A 27906-nucleotide genomic window follows, 5' to 3' on the forward strand; every position below is an offset into this window, starting at 1 on the left:
AATATTTACTATCTGGCCCTTTACAGAAAAATTTTACTAGCCCTTGTTGATAAAATACCTCAATTGATTTATGGGTAGATCAAATGATATGATTTATATAAAGCACCCATAGTTGCTCAAAAAGTAACAGTTTTTAATGATTAATTTTATATTCCTTCTGCCATCAGCTCTTTGCTTCCTGTACTATCCTCAGAGAAATTCTTCTTAGATTTGACTAATTTCATTTGTAGTCCCACCAATCCTCCTCCGACCTTTGCTGAAAAGTTATCAAAAACAATCAAATTAGACAACAATATCAATCATTTTAGTTGATGTCACCCTTGAACACAACGCATTAAAATTTTTAAGTTCAATAGGACTTTCGGTGGCCTTAAAAATTTTAAGTGAATTGGATGAAGCAAATAGGTTCTAAGAAGTCTTGATAACAAATGATAAATTAGTGACTAGATATTTTTCTCAGATGACAATTCTAGAGATAGCAAATCAATATATGATGGATTATGTCTCTTAATAAAATTTAAAAATAAACATCTAAAAAGTTTTTTTTTTTAAATGCAATGTTTCCTTTGGCTATTACATATAAGGAAAATTTTATAGATTAGAGCTCAAAGACTCCATAGAAATTCTCGAGTCAAACACCTTCAGGTTAAAGATGGGGAATTTGAAGTCCAGAGATAGAACAATGCTTACACATGATCATACAGCACATGTGGGGCTAGATTCCTGTTCTGTAAATACAGTGTTCTTTCCATTATACCAATTTGAAAACTAGTGTCTTGGGGCTGGATTCTATATTTAGTTTATCCCACAAAATTAACAAAAAAGTTGATCCAACATTTAAAAAGCAGAATATTGCACAAGAAAATCTGGGTTTCCAAATTCCACTGAACAAAATCAGAAGATCTGGCAAAATAAGTCCACTTATCCAAATGGCCAAAATCCAGTGGAGCTGAGTAGGGTCTACCTCTTTTTGAAAGAGCATGTGCTCTCCAGTTTGCCATGCTCCCCACTATTCCCAAATGCATTCAATCTGTATGATCTCTCATGTAAATTACCAACCAAGATCCTATAGGCATTAGTGGTTGATTTCCCCACCCAAACCCTTGCCGTAATGGATATCCCTTCTATCCAAACAAGGGATAGAAGCTCCTTTCTCAGGATTCCTAGAAGGAACATGGGCTGAGGAAGCAGAGCCATAGACTATGTAAGAGGCTTCTTTCTCTTAACAGTTGTGGTAAAAAGACTACTAGCTACCCATCAAAAACCCGTTTTTCCTTCTTCTTGAGTATGAATGTACCTTAGCCTCCTTTACTAATAAGAATGGTGAATAAAAGGTCAGTGAAAGCTCTTGGGTGGAGCTTCCAGGAAAGCTCCTTGAAATAGTGATAGTTAGGTAGTAAGTGCCATTTTTTCCCTACCCACTGTTTGTAATATGGATGTGATAGCTGGAGTTCCAGTAGCCTTCTTGTGACCTTGAGGATGAAAACCATGTGCTAGGAATGATGGAGTCACCAAAGCAGCTCTGAATGGCCTACCTCTAGATCTTTTTCACCTGATAAAGAAAAAAAAAAAACGTTTGCCTTATTTAAGCCACTGTTGTATCTTGTTTGTTACTAGCAGCCAAATATAATATCTAACAGATAAAACATGCATAAAAGTTCTTGGCCTTGGGGTGGTAAAGATAAATGGTGGAGGGAAACATTAACTAGATATAACCCTAATAAAAACCTTATATTTGTAAAATATCTAAAAAATAATCTTTCTCTTGGTCCTCCTCCCAGCCACAAGCATTTTATTTCTTTTTCATAAATAATACCTTTCCGCCTCTAATCAAGTGTACATATCTGCTCTCCTTTAAATAAATGCCTACTTACTAGATTCAGTGCAATAGGCATGTGAGCCTGTCACTGTGCTAGGCACCAGGTATATACAATTGAATGAGACTCCACCCCAACCTGGCTGGGACATCTGCAGCATAGTTGGGTGGGTAGGAAGATAAACCCTGGAGTTAGATTGTCTGGGCACAAATTCTAACTACCACTTCTTAGCTGTAGAAACTTTGTCAACCTACTTAACTTCTGCAAGCTTCTATCTCCTTGTCTGTAAAATGAAAATAGTAACACTCTCTACTTCAGAAGTGTTATTGTGAGGATTAAGTGAGGTCAAAACATGTAAAACACCTAGACTAGTACCTGAGACATGATGTGGTAAGCAGAATAAAGGTTCCCCAATGATGTCTAGGTTACAATCCTTGGAACCTGTGAATATGTTAGGTTATATAACAAAGGAAAATTATGGCACCAGATGGAATGAAGGGTGCTAATCAGTGACTTTAAAATAGGGAGATTTTCCTGGATTATCCAGTGGACTCAATGTCATCAAAAAGGTGCTTACATGTGGAAGAGGGAGGCAGAAGAGTTGGTATAAGAATGATGTGATATGAGAAAGACTTGACCAGCCATCGGTGGCTTTGCAGATAGGAGATAGCCATGAGTTGAAAAATGCCGGCAGGCTCTGGAAGCTGGAAAAAGCAGGAAACAGATTCTTCCCTAAAGCCTCCATAAAGGAATGTAGTCTTGCTGACGCTTTAATTTTAGCTAGTGAGACCCATTTCGGACTTTTGCCTTCCACAACTTTTAAGATAATAAATATTTGTTGTAAGCCATCAAGTTTGTGGTAATTTGTTCAGCAGCAATACAAAACAAATACACATGGTAAGTGCTCTGTAAATGATAAATGCAAAACTTAAAAAACAAAACAAAACAAAACAAAAAACCTCTTAATCCAAGGTTGTATTTGCTGAAAAAGTTAAGACATTTTTCATTTAATCCATTCAAATTATCCTTGTATTACAGTTGGGAGAAACTGAGGTCCAGAAACAAGTAAGTGACCAGTGAGTTAGTGGCAGGGTCCTTTCTCTTTACTTGTTACCTGCAACTGGCTGCATGGCTAGTTTGCGACTTGTCTTCCTAGCTGTAGCAGTAGCAGTTTTGCAGACAGACTCCCACATCTGCTGTAACTAAAGTGTGGAAATTGGTTGCTAAGCCATGCAATTGGTTGTTAGGCTTTCTTCCCCCTTTTAGTTGTCAACACACTTCAGCAACTGGAAGTTAATAATCTGCCAGCAGATTAAATTTGGAGAAAAGATCAGACAGTATGTTAATCGAAAACCAAGAGATCTAAGTTCATTTTGGAGGCCTGTGTGACCTTTTACAGAGTATATCCCCAGTGTGAGCTGCTGCTTCCCTATCAGGTGCATGAACTTCTGGACCTTTGTGAATCCAAAGGGGGTCACAAGCATTTCTTTGAGTTGCTAATGAACATCTTCATACCTTTGCCTGAGCACTTCTTTCTGCCTCAAATTCCCTAAACTCGTGTTACCCAGAATATTGTAAGGTGAATATAGGTAGTGGAAGCTTTATTGCATAGGGCATATGTTCTCACTCCTGGCTGTATATGAGAATTGCCCAGAAGCTTTGCAAAGACACAAATGCTGAAGCCCCACCCCAGAAATTTTAATTTAATTGGGGCCTAGACATGAGTATTAGAAAATTCCTCAGGTGATCTTCATATGCAACAAAGGGTGAGCACCAATGGGTAGTGGTTCAGAATATGGATCTGGAGCTCAAAGTTCAGCTTTCCTATTCACTATTCGTGCAACACTGGGCAAATTACCTAACCCCTCTGAGCTATGGCTTTCCCATCTGTAAAACAGAAAAGACAACACCCCTATAGCATAACATTGTCACAAGGATTAAATGAATTAGTACATGTAAAGCACTTAAGGATTTATAAGCAATTAGTGTCAGAGAATAATGAAATTATCCATTAGCAGCACTTAGAATTGCTCTTAGCACATAGTAAGTACTCAACAAATGCTAGCTATTATTAAAGCAACAAAATCTTTAATAGATGCTTATTTTAAATGTGCATTCAAAACAGAAAACTAAAATCAATTTATAGCACCAGTATAAAGTTCTTATAAATCAAACTTTTCAAGTGAGCCACTTTAAAAGAAAATAGTAAGTAAAATGGTGCCTGTGAAAGGCAAAATTTCTAAAATTTGAGAAGTGCTGCCCTAACCTCTCCCCATGCTCCCTCCCTCTACTAAATCCCTATACCCAATCCTACCTATTTTTTTCAAACTCAGCATAACATAGATGTCACCTTCCTCATAAAGTCTCCCTTGGTCTCATTTGGAGATGTCTTCCTCCTCCTCTGAATTCCCACAGCTTCTTTCTCTATAAGCACCTAAATCTTGGCCAGCAAAAACTCTCAATTTCCTTTGTTCCCCTCCCCTAACCCATAGTTCCCATTTCTTTAACCACCAGTGCCACCATTCACTGTGATAAGGTCAAAAACCTAGCAGTAATCCTTAATTTCTCACTTTCCCTCACACTCCTATCCAGTTCTTCATCAAAGCAGTTTACTTTTACTTTAATACATCCAGAATCTGACCACTTGGTCTAAACCAACACCTTTCCCTACCTGGATATCGTGGTAGCCTTTTCACTGGGATCCCAGCTCCTTTGGGAACTTACATATCATTCTCCTCCCAGAAACCAGATAGCCATTTAAATCATGTTGCTCAAACCCCTCCAGTGGTGTAGGGTTAACTCAGAACATAGCCCCTCTACATGCTCAGAAGACTGATAGCTGCCCGGCGAGCAGCCATGGAAGGCAGTACGCAAAGAGCTTTCAGCAGTGCCTACTCCCAAGGACATTTGCTGTTGCTCCGGTGAACGTTATCTGCTCCTGTAACCAAGCAGCACAACTTGCTCCCATCTGTCTGAGAAGGCGGCTGCTCCTCCTCCAATGAGATAACTCCTCCCTCTGCTTGTGTGCATAAATAACTCTGCTTGCACTTGGTCAGCAGCAGTTTTTCTTCCTGCAGCTCCAACTATCCTCTGTTGAAGCTTCCCTGCCTTGTGAGTAATACACAGCATTTCTCACCCCTCTGGTCCTCCTGTGGTTTTTTCAGAATATCCGAACCTGGGGGCAGGTTCCAGGCCTGGAGCTCTTGCATTATAAGTGGCTTCTCATCACAGAACAAAATCTGAACTCCTTACCAAAGCCTCCAAGGCTCTACAAGATCTGCTACCAGCCTGCCTCTCTGAAGTCATTTACCTACCACGCCTTCCTCTCCCAGAGCTATAGCCACTGGGTCTCTGAGGAGCTTTATCCAAAAACCAAAGGGAAGCCATTAAAGGAGTTTGCTTAGATTTACATTTCAAAAAGATCACTCAGGCTGAAGTGTGGAGAGCAGATCTAGAGGGACTGTGAAGATAAAGACATTGAGAAGGTATTGTTGCCATAGGCTTGGGTGGGGGAAATGCAGAAGTTCAAATGCCAACTCCAACACTTACTAGTTTTATGACCCTAGGTCCTCATTCTTGACACTTGTTATGCACCAGATACAGTTCTAGGTTTTTTGTTTGTAGTAGTAACTCATGTAATGCTTTCTAAATTCTGTTTCCTCTTGTCAAATAAGGATTAAAAAAAATAGTCCCTGATTCTCAGGATTCAATAATCCTGAAGATTAAATACATTATTTATTTGTAATGAGTCTTGCCACAGTGCTTGACACAAGGTCAGCACTCAATAAATATTAATTATTATACTTATCAACACAGGCTTTAGCCTCAGAAAAAATAAAAGTGAATGCATTTAGGCAGTATTATATGAGAAATGAACACAATGGACTCTGGAGCCGAACTACCTAGATTATAAATCCTCAACCTACCATTTACTAGCCATCAGGCCTTGGATATAATATGTCTCATTTATCTTATGTGTAAAATGGGGATGATAATAATTGTATCTACCTCACACGGTAGTTGTGAGAATTAAATGAGCTAATATGCATACATTATTTGCTTGACCCATAGTAAATGGGCTAATAAACTCAATAAGCAATGAACTCAATAAATGTTTGTTATTGTCACTATCATTGCTGTCTGAGGTATATCTGCCCAATTCTACTGAGTTGGTGATTTTATTTGTGCTTTTTAGTATGCTCATAGATTCAAGATTCTTACAGACTCAACTCATTTTAATTGTCAACCTTTGTTTTTCTGTGCGTATGTTTTTTGTTTGTTTTTACTTGTCACTACTTGACCAGTGGGAGAGCTTTTCAGACTAGATTAACTGTCATTAAACAACGACAATACTCCACATAAATCTGAAAGCATGTAGTATAGTAGTTACAAGCATGCATTCCACAATCAAACTACCTGGGTTCAAATCCCAGATCTGCCACTCACCAGCTATGTGGCCTAGAACAAGTGATTTCACCTTTTTCTACATCAGCGTCATGTCATCTCTGTACCACAGGGGTGATGATAGTACTAGTGTTTATCTACTAAGGCTGTTGTGTGAATTAATTCATGTAAAATTTGTAAGATAACATCTGGCATGGAGTAACACTACAATTCATGTTGATTTTCATTATTAAAAGCACCTAGCCCAAAGTAGATACCCAATACATAATTATTATAGTTAGTATTACTGTTATTATAATTCAGATGTGTATATTATTTTACAAATTTTTACTCACTTTGACATTCATTATCACATTTGAATTATACTATGGTCATGCTGGAAAACCAGGAAGGGATTACCAATTCCAGTTTACAGATGAGAAAATTGTGATTGGACTAGACTTATTTGCATTTCTGATGTTTTACATGCCATTTTTTGATTTTGCAAAGAAATCTTGAAACTCCAACATAAGATTAAAGATTAGTTACCACAATGTTATTGTTTTAAAAAAAGTTTTTAAATCAGTAAATTATCTATGATTCCTTTAAAAAGACTGGCTGAATAAAATCAGCTGTGACCTTATTAATAATTAGCTATAACTTAATTACGTGTAATTGTTAAGGTGTAATAGCCAACAGTAACATGGAACTGTGAAACACTTCACTGTCTGAGAAATTAAAAGAGTGTGTGAATGAGAGACTCCCAAATGTCAACCAAAATACAAGTTGGTGCCATACTCCACAGGTAATCTCTGTTATCTAAGTCACTGCATAAAGGTCACCAATTATATCCACACCTTAATTTCCACAATTTGCATTACAGCTATAGCCAAAACCCTGTTGAAATGTGTCCTAGATACTATAAACCCTGCCAGTACACTGCATCTTGCATGACTTCTCTTAGTAAAATGCTTTCTCGTCCATTTGATCTCTCACTTCAGGAGCTATACAGGGTAAGCATTATTGTATTTCACAGATGAGAAAATAGGGGCTCCCCAAAAGAGCAGTGACTAGGGCAGCAAGATTTTAATTTATAATTTATATAGCTCCTCCTATGGGCCAGACAAAATCCTAGTAGCTTTATCAGGAGGAAGTTACTGAATCCTCACAACAATCCAGTAAGGTAGGTATTACTATTATCCCTGATTTTCAAACAAGGATACTGAGGTCCAAAGAGATTAACTATATTGATCAAGATCGCACTGCTTGAAATTAACAGAGGCAGTCTTCAAACACAAGCAGTTTGTTTCCAGAGCCCATATACTCTTTACTGTTAAGATTCACAGAAAGCAAATATTAGGGAGAAAACCAGTAATCCCATCATGAGAAGAAAAAATGGAAGACTTATATGAGGGCCCTATCAGTACTACAGCAAGAAATAATAATCTCAGGCTGGGGGTCCCAAGCAAACTTTCCTTTAACTACCTTCCACAGAGGGGCAAAAGATCTGGAAACCATGTCTGATTCTCTATCCCAAAGGTAGGAACAAAGGCTGGGGGACCTGGTTCTGTCAGGGATCTTGCTGGCTTTCAGTGGAAAAACAGGTGCTATGGAACCAGAGGTAAAGGAGTTAGGGGATAATGGACTTGGACTCAAGCTACTGAATCACCTTGACTAACATTTGATGCCCTTCCAGTTGCCTGGATCTGCCCTGCCTCTGAATTTTATTGGCTTCCCTGCAGCCTCAGCAGGCTTCTGTGAGAACTCCAGCTCAGAACAATGATAAGGACTTTCATATAATTTGCCAAGGATTAACACTGGATTTCTCCCCTCAGAGAGACATGATGAAATTCTGGTTAATATATACACACACATATGCACACATCACACCACATTGTATCACAGAACTAAAGCTCTATCACCCATCTCCAATCTCATAGAACTGAAGATAAAGACCTTCTCTTACCCTTCACCCAGTAAAAGCTTCTCCAGTCTGTGGCCGCTTTTACTCCTAACCTGTCAATGTTTCCATACTTTGTATCAAAGCCTAAAGACATTGGCCTGACTTGTAATGACCTTTCCAGCCCTTTCTTCTCACATTCGTTTTTAAGGTCATGTTCAAATGCCACTTTCTCCACATTCCTCTGATCTTAGATGTCTGTCAGGACAGCATCTATACCATTCTGAAGAAGGCTGGAGCTAAATGGAAGGTCAGGCAAGCACCATTTCTACTGCTCTGACACATCTAATCTCCTCCTTTTGCCAAGCTATAGTTTAACCTGAATGATTTATTAGGTACCAGCTCTGTGCCAAGAGCTTTTCATGAATTTTCTCATTTTATCTCCCCACAATCCTAAGAGGTGGTAACTATTGCTTGTAACTATTTCCCTTACTAGAATGTCAGCTCCACAAGGTCAAGGATTTCTTTCATTGCTGTATCCCAAGGACCTAGAACAGTGCCTAACTAGTATTTGTTCAATAAATATTTGTGAATAATGTGTACCAGTTTCTTAGTGAAGAAACTAAGGAAACTAAGGCTTAAGTCTTATGGCTTGGAGAACCTAAATGATTTGCCCAAGTCACAGGGTGGAATTGGGTTGAGGAGCTCTGATAAAGAAAAGAGGGAAATTGTCACACTTATACTGGATTATCATTTGCTGAGAACTGGTAGATTTATCAAGTAAAATCAAGATTTGAACCCAAGCAGACCAGTCTAGGCCTCATGCTCTTATCTACTACCTGAGAAGTGAGGAACTATTCCAATTCATTCATTCATTCAACAAACTACATCTCTCCCTGTGGCCCTATGACTACTTAGCAATATGCTTTTGGGTCATTTGTTCACCTCCCTGTCAGATTCCAGGGTCCATGATCTTAAACTGTAGGCAATTCTTTTCCCTTGACATTTGCTACTGTGGTGCTATTAGAATTTCTAGACCTCAGAGTCTGCTCGGAGCATCTCATTACCTGACCCATCTGTTCCTTTGGAGAGGCCATTTCCAGTGGTGCACAGCCCCATCCTTGGACACTTACAAGGAGAAAAGTTGGCAAAGGCAACTTCTGAATTCCAGCCTGGGGCCCTGCTTGCCACGTAATATTGCATAAGTCAGTTCTCTTTTCTGATATCTTGCATTCCACTGCTGGGAAGCAGGCAGAAGAAATGGCTTTGTGTCCATATTTAGCAACATAAGATATAAAAATGATTACTTCTGTATACTAAGCGACATTTTAGGAGCAAAAAAACAACAACTTTTATTTCAAAGGAAAGTCAAAGGAAGATTCAAATGAAATTTCAAATGGAGGTGGGCTGGAGATATGTCCTCTACTGAATGCTTCTGGGCTCTCTGCTACTGTAGGTTTCAGATGATAAGCCTCCTTGCCATTAAGGTCACATTTTTTTCTCTATATAAATCGGGTTTGACCTGTATATTAGGCCTTGCTGCTCTCTGAGTCTCCCTCATCCTACTGTTGAGCAGCTGCTGCTAGGTGGGAGGAGCTCATCCAATCTCTCTTCTCCCTTACTCTGCTTTCCTATCAGCTCACTAGAAGGTGCTTTCTGAGGAGGTTGGTGAGCACTAAGCAGCTGAAATGCCTAGTCTATAAACTGACCCAATTTAGAAGATTTTTTAAAACCCAAAAGGCCCGCTTTTTATGCTGGAATATACAGCAGTACACAGAGAGACCGGGGTAGCAAGCTTCAAGGTTTTTCAAATCACTCAATCAATATTTACTGGGAACCTGCTGTGAGCCAAACGTGTAGAATGCCATGAGGAGGAAGATTCAGATCTTGTCTTAACACGATTAAATTGTATGAGTGTGCAGGGAGGAAGGTGATGATGGAGATAAGACATAACTATACAGCTCTGAGAGTAGAACATGTTAAGTGCTGTTGAAGAGATATAAACACAGCCCAAGGGAAGGCCCATGTGATGCAGCAGCCTTGTGGAAAGTGTGGCATTTCAGCTAATAGTCTAAATAGGTGAATGTAAGTGGAGGGCATTATGGAGAGCAGGATCAACACAAGAAAAGCTCAGCAATGGGAAAATAACTGTTCCTAAAGAGTGAAACTACTGGAAAAACTGTGCTTGAAAACAGTGACTCTTGTATGCCAGGGAGGATGAAACAGAGGAGGCGAAATGGGAGGCAGGGAGAGCAGTAAGAAAGCTATCGCATCAGTCAGGTGAGAAGCAATAATAACCTTCAATTAGGACAAATGAGAAGCAGGGCAATATATAATTAAGATATCATAAAACTAGAATCTGTGAGGCCTGATAAATGATTACATAGGGAGAGCAAGAAAAAGGGTGGTGTCAAAGAAGATTGAGGCTTCGCAGCTAAATGACCTGGAGAATAGTAAAACTAACAACAGAGATAACTGAGGAGAACCAAGTTTAGGTGAGATACTAGTGATGGTAGCAGAGAAAGCATCTTAATTAAGTTGAAGATGCCCAAGTAACATGAAGACGTACTAGGTCCAGCAAGCAGCTGAATACAAGTCTGAATATCAGTAGACACAGTAGTACCCACAGTCTTTGGGGGAAGTCAACAGACAAGTATTATGGGTTGGATTGCATCCCTCCCCTGCAAGGTTATATGTTGAAGTCCTAAACCCCAGTGACTAAGAATGTGCACTTAATTGGAAATAAGTTCATTGTACATGTAATTATTTAAGCTTAGTTCATAGTGGAATAAGGTGGGCCCCTAATCCCATATGACTGATTCCCTTATAAAAAGGAAATTTGGACATAAACACACACATACACACACAGAAAGAATGCCATATGAAGATGAAAGCAGAGATTGGGGAAATCAGCAAAAGCCAATGAATGCCAAAAATTTCCAGCAAACCACTAATAACTAGGAAAAACAAACAGAAAACAGTTCTCCCTCATAGGCCTCAGAAGAAATCAATGCTGTTGATACCTTGATTTCTGATATCTAGGCACCAGAAATGTGAGACATATTTCTGTTGTTTAAGCTTCCCAATTATGATGCTTTTCTTTTTTTCTTTCTTTCTTTTTTTTTTTTATGACAGCCCTAAAAGACTAGGCAACTAGGAGCTGAAGTCCTAGGAATGGCTGAGGATGGCCAAAAAGAGCATTTGGATTGAGAAGCCAACCCAGGATGGAAGGCTTAGGAATCCCTATAAGGTAATGGCTGGGCAAAGTGAGAGGAGTCAGCAAAGGAACCAGGGATAGAGCTCTCTGAGAGGTAGGAGGAATGTAAAAGAGTAGCTCTCAATGATGTTTGGTTCCAATTAAATCATTCAAAGAATTTATTAGTTACCCACGAAACAAAATAGTAAACTAGGAGATGCTAGAGAAGGAGCAGGACCTTGCCAGAAATAATCCACTCTTTTTACTTCCTTGTCCATTTCTGCCTACAAAGCCTTCCATTTTGTATAGCTCCTCTAAGCACCTTTCTATTTACTAGATGGGATGCTGCTTGATTCATGAATTGTTCAATAAAGCCAATTAGATCTTTAAATTTACTCAGTTGAATTTTTACTCTTTAACAGAAAGCTACATTAAAGGTTATTGGGAAAAAGGGGCATAACTGATTACAGATGTCTGCTTAGGGCATAGACTGAGCAGAGGAGGCATATTTACCATTCCTGCACTACACCATACAATGGCCCTTGGGTAAGAGAGATGGGAAAGGGGAGTCCTTTTCCATGTATTATGTATAGATGGGCTTTGTCATTCCTAGTACAGTCACTTTGATTCTGGGAGCATTAGATCCAGGAAATCAGTGCATAACATTTCATGCTTTCAGAGCATCCCATGGGTGAACACACTCACCAATATGTACTCATGGCATGCAGCCTGAAATTGCTTTTCAACTAGAGAGCCATCACCCCTTCCCTCTCTTTTCACCATGTAGAAGCCTGATGGTTCTGACTCAAAGAAACACCATCCAAAAAATAGGTCAATTGTTGAGAAATTCACATACGAAAGATAAAAGGATGGCCATGTGTTTGTGCATGTGTGTGTGAGATACAGGTTTTCAAATAAGTTAGGCCTGGGGAACTAAATAGACTTAGGCTCAAACCGAAAATAGTCAAATTGAAAATCGTCATCCTGTATTCAATCAGAGCTGACCATATGCAGGGCTGGAGCAGACAGCCCCCCTACAAGGGGTGATATATAAGACCGATTCCCCTAAATTTCACCCACACCACCGCCAGCATCCTGTAATGATGCCCAAAATTCCACCACTAGAATCTCTCCAAAGGATGGTCACTATCTGTAAATGACCCCAGGGAATAAAAGCACATTCCTGGGTATACAAAAGCCTGATGTCTAGAATATGACTTCTTAGAAAAATTGTGAAAAATGTTTTCTCTGGAATTCTCCCCATTCCACACTTAAGGGGTGGTCCCTATGAGGGAGCATTTATATTTTCTCAGGGTAGTAGAGACCTAAAACATGCCTTTGAGGCTCCCCAAAGGAAGCTCCCTAATGGTCGATTCTAAGACCAACTGAAATGCAGGAGGTTAGAGGGCTCTTTGAGCTCAGCAGTTTATCAAAAGAGGAATAAGCCTGAGAAGCAGGAAATGGGAGTTCTAGGCCAGTCTGAGCAATAAAGGTATCTTGTGACTTCAGAGAGGTCATTTAACTCTATGGTGCCTGTAAACTAGCTAAGAATACCCACTCTTATCGAGGCTTCTTGGTGAACTGGATAAAAAGGGAATTGGAGGGAAGAAGAGGGAAGGGGAAGGGAAGAGGGGCAAAAGACAAAAGCGACCCTGGGATGGGAGTTGATACAGCAATATTGGAATGTTTGATCCTTCTCACAGTATGAGTAGAAACTTATCAAGCTTCAAGCATTCCAAGATTAATGAATCGATCCTTTCTTCCCTTCCTTTCTCTTCCCTTTCTTTTCTTTCTTTCTTATAAATGTAGGGGGATGTAATGCAGAAAAAACAAAACAAAACAAAACAAAAAAAACACTGGATTAGGAGTCAGAAGACTGTGCTAATCTCCACCTCTCAAACTCTGACCTCGAAGATGTATTTCTGCCCCTCAAGAAACATTTCTGACATTGAAGACATGGTTCCTGAAATTGAGAAGCAACCAATGTAGTAGGAGAGGTTTGGGGTCTGGGTTTTGAAAGATACAGTACTGTTCTTGGAGTTAGAAACTCTGTCTGCTCTTCTCTACTCTGCCATTTAAGGTCTGTATAACTTTGGCCTAGTAATTTTAACCTCTTTGAGCCTCAGTTTATTAATTTATAAAACAGTATTAGCAACAGTCTACAGTGTAATCTATGAATGTTGTTGTGAGGCTGACATAAGATCAATTGTGTTACTAAACCTTTTAAACCAGGGATTTGTGGCCCAGGCTATACATAAGAATCACCTGGGAAGATTTTTAAAATATAAATGCTCAAGCTCCAACCCAGACCAATGACATTGGAATCTCTAAGTGTGGGACCCAGGCATCAAGTAGTTTTTAAAAGATCTTTAGGTGATTCCAATGTGCAGCCAGGGCTGAACCACTTGTTTAAACAGCAAAGCATATAGGAATAATACAATCCTCACTAAATGAGCACTGAACTAAGTGGCAGGTGTGTGGCAGTCAATTTCTCTTAAGTGAGTACCATTAAGGTGTCACATGTAAACAATGACAACGCATGACAATATATAGAGATGTCATATTAGTTAAACAAATGAAAATTGTCTGAGAGAAGGAAGAGGTCATTTCCAACCAAAGAGCTCAGAAAAGGAAGGCTTCAGGGAATAGTTAGCATTTCAGCTGGACTTAGAACCATGGTAAATTTTTAAGAAATAGAGATGAGGACAATAAGAAATGTTTAGGTCAGACAAAAAAAAAATCATAAACCAAAGCCTAAACTATGTGCCAGACATTGTTCTAAGTGCCTGACATATACCAACTAATTTAATCCTCACAACAATATATTTTTATAGATGAAGAAACTGAGACCCAGAGAAGTTACCATCACCCAGCTAGAAAGTAGCCTAACTGGATAACTGATCAAGCAGGAAATCTGGCTTCTAGAGCCTCCACTCTGACCACAATATTCTATAGCTTCTCTAACATGAATAGTGCTGTGCCCTGTGAGGGTTAATCTGGCCAAGGACCAAATAATGATGATAGCAGGGGTGAGAGATGAGGCAGAGAGATAAGTTGGTACAATTATCAGCCTGTAATGTAATGGAGGTCTGAACTAGTCCTTGAGTTATTTATTATAGCTAAGAGATAGTCTACTCTCAACAAAGGAAAAGAAAAGAGAAAATAGGTTTATACTTCATCAGGAAGGATTTGGGTTAACTCTAAGAAAAGACTGCCCAGTGGTGAAATTTGGCAAAAAGAAATAAAACTGGAGAAGGAAATTGGGGGATCTCTTAGGAAGGCTGGAGGATTGAGATGGCCTCCTAGGGTCTGTGCAATACTTAGAACTTTCCAGATCACCTACGCTCAATTAGTAGCCCACTTTGGTCCTTGAAACATGATGGGGATCTAAAATGAATAAAAATAAGTAGATTAATCGATCTTTGAATTAAGATTAATCGATCTTTGAATTGAAAATAAGTAGATTAATCGATCTTTGAATTAAACTTGCCAAAGGGTCACCAGTCACCAATTAATCTCCAGGCAGAGGGTTTTTTGTTTGTTTGTTTGTTTGTTTGTAGTTGTTTATAGCAAGGCTGAGAACCTTGTACTTCCCTTCCATAAAGACCAGCAGTGCCAGAGGCCCACTTCTTCCTTCAAGGTAATTTCCCAGAATTCTCTACTCTACACTTTCTCCTGACCCTGCCCCTCTACTTTTACCTAACTACATTGACAGTGAGCCCAGGATGCTCCTTCCAGAAGGCATGGCACTTCCCTAATCCATCCAGTCTCACTAGTTTGTATACACACCCCAACCTGCTGTTCTGAGCCAAATAATCCCTTTCCTCCCAGACCTTGAGGGGGCCACGTTGTCCCATCTGGTTTGGGATTTGGCAAAACAAGTAAGAACACCCATCTCTGCCTTTTTTTTCCCCAGATGGAGCCTTTCTAAACTCTGCTGTAAGAATACTGGGCAGATTCTGGAGCTAGAGAGCCCTAAAGAACTAAGAAGTTCCACTTGAAACAGAAAAAGTAGGTACCTCTTCCCAGGGGTCTTCCTGACCTGTTCAAGAAATATCTACTCCAAGGGCCTGGTGGGATGTGGTACAATGCAAAGAGTTCTAGATAGGAAATCAGAAGACCTGGGCTTGCTAGATTTTCCAGCTCTGGTCAACCTCACTTTTGTCAGAATCTGGTTCCCTCATCTGTAAAAAAAAAAAAAAGGAGATTATAACGTCAGAGAGAGAGAGAGAGAGAGAGAGAGAAAGAAAGATTGAGAGAGCCACTAACCATTATGTGCCTTTGGATGGTGTGAAGTAGTCTTGCCAAAAAGTTGAATCTGATCAATTCCCTACATCTCTCTAATTTACAGAAAATAGAATATAGGAGAACATTAAAGTCTACTACAGAGATGTAGTCAGTAAAATGTAAACCAGACTGTTAGAAGCACTATAGGAGAATCAACTAGTTCAGTTTCTTTAATAAATACATTAAGAGAGAGAGAAAGAGAGAGAGACAGACAGACAGACACACAGACAGACAGACAGACAGAGACAGACAGAAGAGAAACCTAAATTTAACAGAGACTTAAGAGACATGTCAGTCGATTTTAATGTATGAACTTTATTAAGATCCTTATGGAAATTGTTTAAAAATAACATTTGTGAGACAATCATGGAAATTTGAATACTGACTGAATACTGAATGATATTAAGAAATTAGTCTTACTATATTTTTAGGTTTAATAACAGTATTATGGTTATAATGTTTAGAATCTTTGTAATTTAGAGATAAATATTATTTTTGGACAAAATGATATATCAGGGATTTGCTTCAATATAATCCAGAGGAGTGTGGTGAGGAAGTGGATGAAGGAATATATATATATTAGTAAATGCTGAAGTTAGATAATGGGTATATGGGGGTTTATTATACTGTTTTCTCTACTTTTGTGTGTGTTTCAAAGTTCCTATAATAAAGAAAAATGTTTAAAAAGAGGAAGTATAGATAGATCCAGTGATTTTCGGGGAGCCCCAGAGTTCTGAGAGCACACCTTGGAGAGTACTATGAGGTGAAAGAGCGCACATATAGGGGTGAGAGCATTTAAAGTCCATGTGTGCTTCGGTCTTAGCAAGGCCATTTTGTTATTTTTTTTCTGTATAGCCTGAACAGTCTATCTTTGGCAATTCAGGCCTACTTGAGTTTGCCTGGGAGATAGACCAAGCCACTTACACTTTAGACTGATAGAAATCTACTTTTAAACTTTTAAACACATACAAAAGCAGAGCAAACAATATCAACAGTGGATTTTCCAACCCCAATTCTTAGACTTCTCCATGGATTGTGGGACTCTGTAGTTACTGTCTCCTGAATCACTGACTTCTAGGTCCTCTGCCCTAGTTCTAGGCGCAGGCTGCAAGTGTGAGAAATATTTCTAGTTTTCCTTAAAGAGCCCTCCTTCCTTGCTAGGCCTCCCTTCTACCTTACTAAATAAAGAACGCCACACCTCCAACCCGGATGACTCATCCCTCAGAGGCCTACCTGCCCCCACCCCTCACCCCTAGTAGTTTTCCAGACCCAATAAATCACAGTAGTGTTGAAAGCTTTTCACATACAGTAAAATGAGAGGTCATAATTTCCAGAAATAGGAGAGCTGAAAAGACTTTGGGGAAGGTCAGGGGTCAAAATTTTATATGAAGCCTGTCTTGACTGGGGAGTAAAGGATTGGGAGACTTACAGTGTACTCTGATGGTAACCCCACCAAACAAACATGCCATAAAGCAGGCATATTGTTAAATATGGGACTGTTGGGCTAGAGAATGCAGCTATGAAAGTTAAGCTTGGAGAATAAGGTCCTTTTAGGACATCATGTGGGGCAGAAAACGGTCCTCAGTTGGAGAGAGAGACCCTGTTAGACTGCTCCTTTCATCCTCCAACTTCATTCCCTTCTCACATTCTATGACAGCCCTAAAATAGAAATGGAAACAGCATTGAGAGACAATTCTAGAACCCCTAATGGAAAGCTTCATTGATTTTTCCGGTTCCTAAAAGGCAGTCAGAAGGGAGATAAAATGCTAGGAGAGAACCTGTCTGCCAGTCATCATCTCTGAACTATACTCCAACCTTCTAAGGGAAAAATCCTTGCCTGTCCAGTGAGATATGTGGCTTTCATCCCTGCTCCCAGCCCTAGCTCTTGGCTTACAGCCATCAGCCCTCTGCAAAATCTGGCAAATATAGTGTCAGCTTTAGAACTAACATGAAAGGCCAGCTTTCATCTTCTCCCCAAATTTACTTTTGCTGAATTGACATTCAGCATGTATATTTCCCTACCTATCCCCATCCTAGTCTCTCTTTATTCACAGGAATAGATTCTTCCAAACAGTTTGGTTTGGGGGAGCCTGTCAAGGCAATCTCTCAGTGTGCTGGGATCTGAGATGAGAGGCTTTGCTTTTCAGGGCTTGGGACACCTCTTCCAGCCTATCCTATCTCATCTGGTGGAGGCAAAAAGAGTGCTAATTATGCACATCCAGCCCAGATCCAAGTGCCAGATACTCAGGCTCCTAGAGAGAGGGAGTATCTTTTGCTGGGGCTGGAATGCAAGCTTCTCTTCTACCTGGGCCCCATGGAACTGCTAGGCCTTTCTGCATACAGATTTACTGGAGTAAATGAAATCCACAAATAATCTGAAAACTTCACTTTAGCTACTACCATATTATTAGAACCTCCTCCCCAACTATACATTTTAAAAAAACTTTTGATTATGGAAATTTTTAAACATACACAGAAGCAATCATATAGTGAATCCCCAAGTGCCTACTACTCTGCTTCAATAGTTAGCAAATCACGGTCACTCTTATTTCATCCAAGTTTCTTTCTACACTCAAACTTTCTTTCTAGAATACTATAAAGCAAATTGCAAACATACTGCCATATCATTTCATCCAGAAATACTTCAGACTGTACCTTTTATAACTTTTTATATAGCATAATGAGAAATGAATGAAAAATACAAAAGGTCCCTTTAGATGTTCAGCAGTTCTGCTCTCAGCTGATACACACTCTAATTTTGGAAATGTCCTTTTCCTTCTCTAGACCTGGATTTTCTTATCTGCATGATGGGCTAGGAGAAGTATGAGAGCTGGAGCAGTATACATGTTAGGGGTGGTGGTGTACTAAACTAATGCTACTCAAGCTTTAAGGTATACAGGAGTTCCCTGTTAAAATGGAGATTCTGATTCAGTTGGTCTGAAATGGAATCTGGCATTCTGCATTTCTAATAAGTTCCCAGTTCCACAAATCATGCATTGAGTAACAAGGCAAAATTATCTCAAGGGACTTCCCAGATCTTCAATTCCACAAGTATAAAATTTCTAATAATTTTGTTCATTTCTCTATACCACCCAAGGTGGGAGGCATGCTTAAAATCAGCCCAGACAAAATACCCGTTTTAAAATCCTCAAGGGAAAGTTCGTGTGCATCCCCAGTCTTTGGTTCCAGGCAGTGGTATGCTGAAATCAGCTGGTACCAGCTCTCAATACCTGATTGTCAATTTTTATTATTAACTGTGTTTATAACTGTGTTTATAAACACAGTTAATAATAAAAATTAATAGCCCTATTCATAGCAGCATTATTCAAAGTTACCAAGAGGTGGAAGCAATTCAAATGTCCAGTTGAGGTATAAATGGATAAACAAAATGTGATATATACATGCAATGAAATATTATTCACCCTTAAAAATGAAAGAAATTCTGACACAAGCTACAACATGTCTTTGATGACATTATGCTAAGTAAAATAAGCCAGTCACAAAAAACAAAAACAAAAACAAAACATACTGTGTGATTTCACTTATGTGAGGTATCTAAAGTAGTCAAATTCATAGAAACAAAAAGTTGAATAGTGGTTGCCAGGAGCTGGGGAAGGGAGAAATATGGACTTGTTTAATAGGTATAAAGTTTCAGTTTGTAAGATGAAAAAGTTCTGGAGATCTGTTTCACAATAATGTGAATATACTTAACACTAATGTGTTTTTAATCATGATTAAAAATGAAAAATAAATTTTAAACAAATTATATAAGCTTACAATTAAATGATATTAAAAGAGAGTAAAATACTCAAAACTCATAGCTTCGAAAATGTTTTACTAATTTTACTATTTATATGTAATATTATTACTATATTATATACATATATGTGTAACATATAACTAATATCTGTACTATAGTGTGAAATACTACATAATAGTGTGCTACTGTGCATCTCTTACCAACTCTGCATTTAGTAACATGGAATTAATAGTTTGAAATTGGCAAATGCTACAAATTAGGTCTCTCCCAACCTCCCTTCACCCCACCAGAGGGCTGATTGTTAAACATCTAACAGCATACCACTGGTTCCAGGGCCTAGCGAATTTTCACTGCCAGTAAACTATCCTTAAACTATCCCAAATACTTCCCATTGCATTTCAACATTTCTTGTCAACCGTGGAGGTAGAAATCAAGCCTTAGTTAAAGCAGGGCAAAACTGGCCTCCCTGCTACTGTATAGTAATAAAAAAAAAAGAAGTAGGAGAAAGCTTAGAAAAACTCATTAAATGAATATTAATTGAGTACCTCTATGTGCTAGATTCTGAAATATTTGCTAAGAATTTAGATAATCCACATATGACATAATTCGCCTCTGACCAATAATTGAGAATTGTCCAAAACTGGTTCTATGAAACCATTTTCTACATGGATGGTTTCATCTTGGCTTAGAAGAAATAGCATTGAGTCAAGAGACCTGGGCTCAAATCTCAGGTTTAAAACTAGCTGTGGAATCTTAAGCATATAATTTTGCCTCTCTGAACTTCAGTTTCCTCATTTGTAACATGTTGATGGCAGGATCATCATCATCATCGTCATCGTCATGATGATCATCATCATCATAGCTGACACATATGCTCATTGTTCTAAGTCCTTTACATATATTTACTCATTTAATCCTTACAACAACTCTTGGAAGTAGCTTTTATTTATTTCATCTCTATTTTACTGATGAGGAAACTAACGTCCAGGCAGATGGAGTAGCTTGTCCAAGGTTACAACAGTTAGTAAGTGAAGGGAGTCTACTAGATGACCACCCAGCTCAAAGTGTCATTCAATTATATTCTGGAGAAACAATTTCCAACCTGGAGCTGGGATTAGGCCTCAAGGCCATACCCTGCTGATTAATCCTGAGTCAGAGGGCAGGGGCTCAGAAATCTGAGAAACAATGAGGGTAGATTTGAGTCTCTTGAGACCTGGGAAATGGAGCCATGACTCCTCTGTCCAAATTAGAGCAGGAAATCCAGGGGGCAGAAGAGTTTTTGGTAAGTCCTCTTCTACAGCCCTAGTCTTGGGACAGAACAAGTACACTTTTCTAGGGAACCCAGGTTCTTGTTGACTTTACCAAATGTTTTATGTGAGATGCTCTCAAGGCCAATGTTTGAAGCTGGTCAGGATTGGAGGACTAGTTCTATATCTTTTCTTGATGGAATCCATTTGTTCTCTGGGTTTCAGTTATTTGTGTACATTTCCTTAGGCCCTTGGAATTTCCAGGCTATGGAATTTGGCTTTTGAAGCCTTAGTTTTCTCACCAATAAAACGGAAGTAGTGTATAGAAAGGGCCTGGCATGGAATAGGTACTTGATAAATCTACCAGTTCTCAGCAAATGATAATCCAGTATAAGCGTGACAATTTCCCTCTTTTCTTTATCAGGGCTCCTCAACCCAATTCCACCCGAAAGGCTAAGAGGATATTGGAGCCATTCTAGCTTGATTTCCCCAAATCTTGTTCTTTCTCACTCTGTTTTTTTCTTGTTCTATTCCTTCCCAACTCTTCCTTCTTTCTCTTTTATATCCCATCTTACTTCTCTTTCTTCCTTCCCTAACTAGTAGAGTGAGTTCTGTTTGCACACAGCAGGAGAGAAAATGTAATTCGGCCAAATAACAAATGACTTGCCAAGTGGATCTGATGGGTTGCAGGCCTCTTCCTGCTGTGGTGTGTGATTATTATTTTGATTAAGCCTCTGGAGAAAACAGTGCCAACTAAGACAGAACCACCAACATATGCTCTTCCAAAGGTCTTTGCTGTAGGCCTAGCAGTTGGCCTGACCTCTAGCACACAGGCTTCTCACTAGCCCCCAGCTCAAAAAACTAGAAAAACTGACTTCTGATCTTATAGCATTCTGTATTTGGGGAGAATAAGAAGGAGGAAGACAGAGTCTATAGCTCAAAGGGTTATGTAAATTGCCTAGCTAGGGGATCATCTCTAGGCAAAAATGATGATAAAAATAGTCACTTGTAACTGAAATGAAGCTACACCCTGGTTCCTTCTTTCTTTTTCTGACACAAACAAGTTTCTGCTACAGTTAGCACAATACAGGCAATTGGACAAAGATAGGGCAGTACTAAGCCAGATCCTAGTGCATCTGCAAAGGGACTGTCAGCAGAATGCCAGCACCAGCTGCTGCTGCTGTATTTCTGGGATTGATGGCAGAGACAGAGGAAGCAGCTGAATTCCCAGGGTACAGTGAGGATACCTGACCTCTGGTAGACTTTGTTGGACTGTGTATCAATTTGCTAGGGCTTCCATAACAAAGAATCACAAACCAAATGCCTTAAACAACAGAAATTTATTGTCTCACAGTTCTGTTGACCATAAGTCTGAAATTAAAGTGTCAGCAGGGTTGGTTCCTTCTGAGGGCTATGACACAGAATCTGTTCCATGCCTCTCAACTTCTCATGATTTGCTAGCAATCTTTGACATCTCTTGGCTTGTAGATCGCTGCCCTAATCTTTACATGACGTTCTCCCTGTCTGTATCCAAATTACCCCTTCTTATAAGCCTTATACGATTAGGGGCCCAATCTACTACAGTATAATCTCATTTGAATAAATTACATATGCAATGACCTTATTTCCAAAAAAATGTTACATTCTGAGGTATTGGCAGTTGGAATTCAACATATGAATTTGAGGGGAACATAAATCAATTCATAACAGGCTTGGAAGTTCAAGGAGCAGTAGTAGTAATGCCTGGCATAGGAGGCATAAAAAGCACCTTTCATTCTTATAGTTAGTGATAAGACTAGGCACTGTTATTTATTGAGTTATATGTTAGATACTGAGCTGAGTTCTTTAAATGAATTATTTCATTAATCCATGAAGTAGGTGCTTAACTTTTATTATTTCCATGTTTCAGTAGACAAAACTGAGGCTCAGAAAGGGAAATGACTTGCCCTGTAGAAGGAAATTGACTTGGTCCAGGTCATATGTCCAGTAAGTAGCAGAGTAAGATTTAAAATCAGGTCCATATGACACCAAAAAATCTCCCAAGCATTCTTCCCACCATACACCATGCCTAATTGGGAGGCCCCCACTTTCCTCATTTCAGGGCATGAAACACCAGAGCCTGCAGAGAAGTTCTGATTATAGGATGGGTGAGGCCAGTTTAAGCTTACCAAGGTGGCTGCTGAAACTTCTCTGTAGATCTTTAAGAGTAAGAGAGCTGCCAGAGCTGCATGTGATGAGATGCTGTCTAGAGGTGGGGTTATGGATGGGATGATCTCCAGAGTGTCCTGTTAGGAGTGGTGGGTTAGACGTGGGAGGAGGTTAGAAAGAAAGGAAGTAAAGAGGAGAGATTTCTAAGGAACCAGTACAATCAGTGAAACATGATAGCTCACACTTATATGGCACTTACCACATGTCAGGCACTGTTCTAAGCACTCTGTCTATATATAGATTTTCTCATTTAATCATCAAAGCAAACCGATGAGGTATAGTTCATCTTTTTCCTTGGTTTATAAAAAATGAAACTAAGGAACAGAAAGGTTAAATAACTTTTCTAAGTTTTTACAACTAACATATATTAAGATTGGGGTTTGAATCCAAGAAGTTTGGCTCAGCCAGCACCCCCAAAATTTGCTTTTCTCTGATTGAACAATCCAATCAAACCCACTGCCATAATGTGACCTGCATGTTACCCAGCGCAACTTATGTTAAGTTACAGTAAATTGTCTCCTTTAATCTTTACAAAAGCCACATGAGGTATCACATTTGCTGTCACATCAGTGCCATGTGATAGCAGAGGAAACTAAAGCTCAGAGAGGTAGGGTGAAATATCTCAAGTTATACAGTCATATGGCCGAGCTGGAATTCAAACCCAGGTCTGTCTTGCTCCAACACAAAGCAGCTCTGTGTCTCATTGCCTCAAGGTTTGCTGGTTGATTGATAAACTAACTCCTGCCATGATTGGAAAGCTAATAACAGGTGTTATTGTCCCCAAGATATATATGTATTTTAACAAGGATTCCTGAAATCACAAACTCTTCCTCAAAGTATAGATTTTCATAGTCAGAAGTTTCATCTCTTGGGGCAAGTCAGACTGCTTAATGGCATAGAGATTTTATGTGCAAATACTAAGAACCCTCTAGATTCAGTGTATACTGGCTTGTTGGGTGGAAGAGATTTCTATAGACATTGACATTAGTTCAAGAGATACTATAAATTAATTAAATGAACATGCAAACTATATGCAAACACATTTAAGAGCATTCTCTCAGGAGAAGGATGCCAGCTAGCCAACAAGGTAGATACCCGTAGGAAGCAAGTACAGTGTTTTCTGTCCTATTTGTGGCTGAGCTGGGAGGCTATAGGGGCCAGAGCTGGCCAAAATACCCTGTAAGAGAAAATGGAGATGGATTTGTCATCATAATTCCCAGGAATCTGTACATATCACCTTAGAATTCTAAGATCATGCATGTTTCCCCTGCATGATCACCTGCTTTATGGATAACTGATACTTGTCCTACACTCAAAGATACCATGGATTAGTAGAAAAATCTTTGTACATGGGGAGTCAGAAGACCTAGGTTCCAGTTCAGTTCCTACTTTGGATTATATGCGTGTTCTTACATAAGTTACTTGACTTCTCAATATCACTTACTCCTGTCTATAGGATAAGGGATTAAATATGAGTATCTCTGAGTTTCTTACTATTTAAATATTCCATGGTTTAATTATTAAAATGCCTCCACATTCTCAGCCTTGAAGTCCTTAATGGGTTGGGTCAGAGAGACATCATGTCCTAAAGTCATATTAAAAATGCACTGGAGGAAATTTGTAAGCAGACAATCTAGAGTAGTCTATTTTGGCATAACTTGCTTATGGGTACAAGAAATACCAATGCCTGACTTATAGACTCATATCTAACTTTCTCAACTAGATCCCTATCTCCCAAAGTGGATTGTGCTCCTCAATTCTCTAGGTTTTTCAATGCTTCTCTGAGTAACTCAGGTTACAGATAGTTAGAGGCACCAACTTCGAAGTCAGTTCTATAGCCCTGGACCTTGGTCTTGGACTACTCTGGCATCTAGCAACCTATCTTTCCATCCAATGTCATCGTCATCCATCCATCCATCCATCCATCCATCCATCCATCCATCCATATCCATCTATCTACCCCAACTATTTATCAAGTAGCTATTATGTATCAGACACTGCTTTAGGAGCTAGGGATTCAGCAAGGTACCTGAGCTCAAGATCTGGCACTACAATTTACTATCTGTGCAACTTTGAACAATTCACCAAACCTGAACCTCAGGTGTATCAGCTGTAAAATGGACTAGAAGAAAAATAATATAGATGATCACTAAGGAAGGTTCCTTCTAGCTCTAACTTCCTAATTAACACTCTAAATAGAGATGGTAGCATGGAATGACAAAAGACATGGACTCTGGAGTCAGGCTGCTAGGCCCAAATTCTTGCTGTACAACTTACTAGCTATAATATGACCTGGGGCAAATTGCTTATCCTTTGTATGCCTGCTCTCCTATGTATGGAATAACAAAACAGTACCTGCCTCGAAGGGACATTGTGAGATTAATGAGTTTATATATGTAATGTGCTTGCAACAGTATCTGGAATGCAATAAGTGCTCTGATAATTAATTTTAAGAGCCTGATCTTGTTTTTGTCTACCCGAGCTTGAACCATTAGTCCTTATATGGTTTGCGGGGGGACAAAAACAGACAAACTAAGGCTTAACAAATGAGGAGGAAGCTCAATATAATTTCCTCTTCAAATGGTTAATGCTACTTGATCATAAAGAGCCCTGAGGTTTCTACTTCAAAGATATCCCTTTCTCCCTCCTACAGGGCATCAACAATATGCCAACTGAATTTAGGTAATTACCTCACTGCCAGTCAAGGTTAAAGCCAATTTTGGAAATGTCTGTGGATAGCAGCCAAGCCTCAGTCTTCTTCCAGAAGATTCTGAGGAAGCTGGGCCTAAAATATAGGATCTTTTATTTTCCTCAGAATCAGAAGCACTTCTTAGAGTTTCCACCTTAGCTTCTGTGACGACTTACTCTTTCTACCTACCTGGTAATATGGCACTCTACACTCTTAACCAGGGGTAGGACGAACCTACTCCTTGGAATTAATAGGGAGAAGTAAACCACACTTATTGAGGGCCTACTATATACTTTGTACTTTGTATTCATTAACTCATTTAATCTTCCCAATAACCCAGCAAGGTATTACCTTCATTTTTATAGCTGAAGAAACTTGAGGATCAAAGAGGTTAAGGTAACTTTCCCAGGTTACACAGCTTACAAGTAGCAGAGCTTGGAGTTAAATAATGTCTGTCTGGCCACTAAACCTCTGTTCTTTATACTACACCATACTGTTTTCCATGGACTGCTTATAGGCTGCTTTCAGTGATGAACCACCAAGGAAAAGATGTCCAGTTTCCATGAAGTCTCACAAGCAAATTGGGGAGTTAATGTCCAAGTTAAGAGTATAGAGTGCCATAATATCAGAATTAGTCTCACAAGAGACAAGTCCTAAGACCCCATTTTGTTTGAGAGCCCAGGTTCAAGAAAGGCACAGCAAACTCCAGCACCTCAGAGAACTCCTGCCTATTTCCTACCCCCAACAAGCCACTGATGTTTCTCAATAGAACATATGGGAGAGTGTTTAGAAATGGAGGGAGGACATTTTTCATTGTCACAGTCTGGGGAGCTCTACTGGAATTTAGTGGAATGGGATCTGGGATGCAAAACTTCCTGAGATGCACAGGACCAACCCATATAATAAAAAATTATTTCACCCAACATGCCAATGATGATTCCATCAAAAACCCGTTAATGACATTAGACGTGCATCTTAAAAGGCAAGAGGAGATTTTTAAGACTGGCAAACTGCTAATTTCCTTCAAGTTCCACTTCTTACAATATTATTAATAGTGATCTGAGAGTGATCTGAGAGGTACTGAATTGATGCTGACATTCTGGATGGTTGGGAAGTTTCTGGGGGAGAGGCAGTATAGAGAAGCTGCTGTAGGAGTGAACATAAGGCTCAATGGGAACAAGACCATGGAGGAATTTTCAGTATACTTGGATGCTAAGATTAGCAAGAATGTCAAGAATAAAGTCAGAAAATATGAACTCCATTCTCAGCCACCGCCCTCAGTTGCTGTATAACCTTTTGAGTTACTTACTTCCTGTCTCTACATCTTTGCCCAGTTATTCAAAGGGGAAGGTAAAGCCCTGTTTCCCTCCCTCCCTGGACTAGTGAGAGGATTTATGAGATAGCAGATGCATACATGTAAACCTAAGTACTGTGGAAATGAGGGCTTATTAATGGTCATAGGGAAAAAAGAAACAGCCAGTGCCTCCTGTTATTTAGTCTGTGGTAATGTTCTGAGACCTGATAAGGTCTTCTAGACTAGGCCAACTAGTTTGAGGCTAATATCCTGCACAGTACCAAAACCCTCTTCTTTACAAATTCCAGTTTGAAACCACCAGCATAACCTCACTATACTTTACAATTAGATGAGAATACTTCAATTTTCTCTAATGGATGTTCAGTTCCTTTTCCTGTGGGCAATCAGCAGGTAGCAGGAAACTGGAGAGTAGAGGACAATGTTTTTCATTAACTAGAAAGTTATTTTGTGAAAGTTAGAGTTGCAGAAATCATTCCACTCCTAACAATATTCCAGAAAAATGTTCTTTGGTCTTGTCTACTTCCATTCTTCCCTCCTTGTGGATGATTAAACTTTACTATTTCTATTCTTTCTGGAAGCTAAATTTTCAACTCATTGTATTGCACACAGAGGGCTCTAAGCAAACATTTGCTTATAGATTAATTCATGCTACTGAAAACTGAACTTCTAGTAGTAAAGTAAAAATATGGCTAGGAAACTACCAAGAGAATAGACTTGGCTTCATATACAAGGTAACTTGACATGACACGGAGACTAATATACTTTTTTTTTGGTTTAAAAATATTGTTTATTGAGCAATGTCTTCTTATTGGAGGTAGAGAGTTCTCATCTCCTGCGTCAAGAGAAACCACTCTCAGAGAAGCCATCTTACAGATCTCAATACTTTCTCAACAATGAGACTAAAATTATTCTGCCAGTTTTTAGCAGAGTACCAAGGAATCTTTCTTTCAGCTTGGCAAAAAGCTACTAGCCCATGGTGACTCTCAATCTGTGTGCTGTGTGGAGAGAAGGCCATTCCCCACCAACACACGCACTTATGCTACTCTCAGTGGAATCCCTGAAGTAATGAAAAGCTATAGAAAATTAGAGCTGGCTGGTAGTTTG

General features: G+C 39.3%; 1 protein-coding gene across 1 annotated transcript in view; it reads right to left on the minus strand.

Annotated features, from left to right (window-relative positions):
• Nucleotides 1-14832: 14832 nt before the first annotated feature.
• LOC120592848 (uncharacterized) overlaps nt 14833-27906 on the minus strand; it is a 155822-nt gene continuing 142748 nt past the window's right edge. Inside the window, exon 5 of the mRNA XM_039850549.1 lies at nt 14833-15480. Within this exon, the coding sequence (XP_039706483.1) occupies nt 15461-15480 (20 nt within the window). The 3' untranslated portion in view covers nt 14833-15460. The remainder of the gene's footprint in view (nt 15481-27906) is intronic.

This window comes from Pteropus medius, unplaced genomic scaffold, assembly GCF_902729225.1.
Source record: "Pteropus medius unplaced genomic scaffold, Ma_sr-lr_union100, whole genome shotgun sequence".
NCBI classification, from domain to species: domain Eukaryota; kingdom Metazoa; phylum Chordata; class Mammalia; order Chiroptera; family Pteropodidae; genus Pteropus; species Pteropus medius.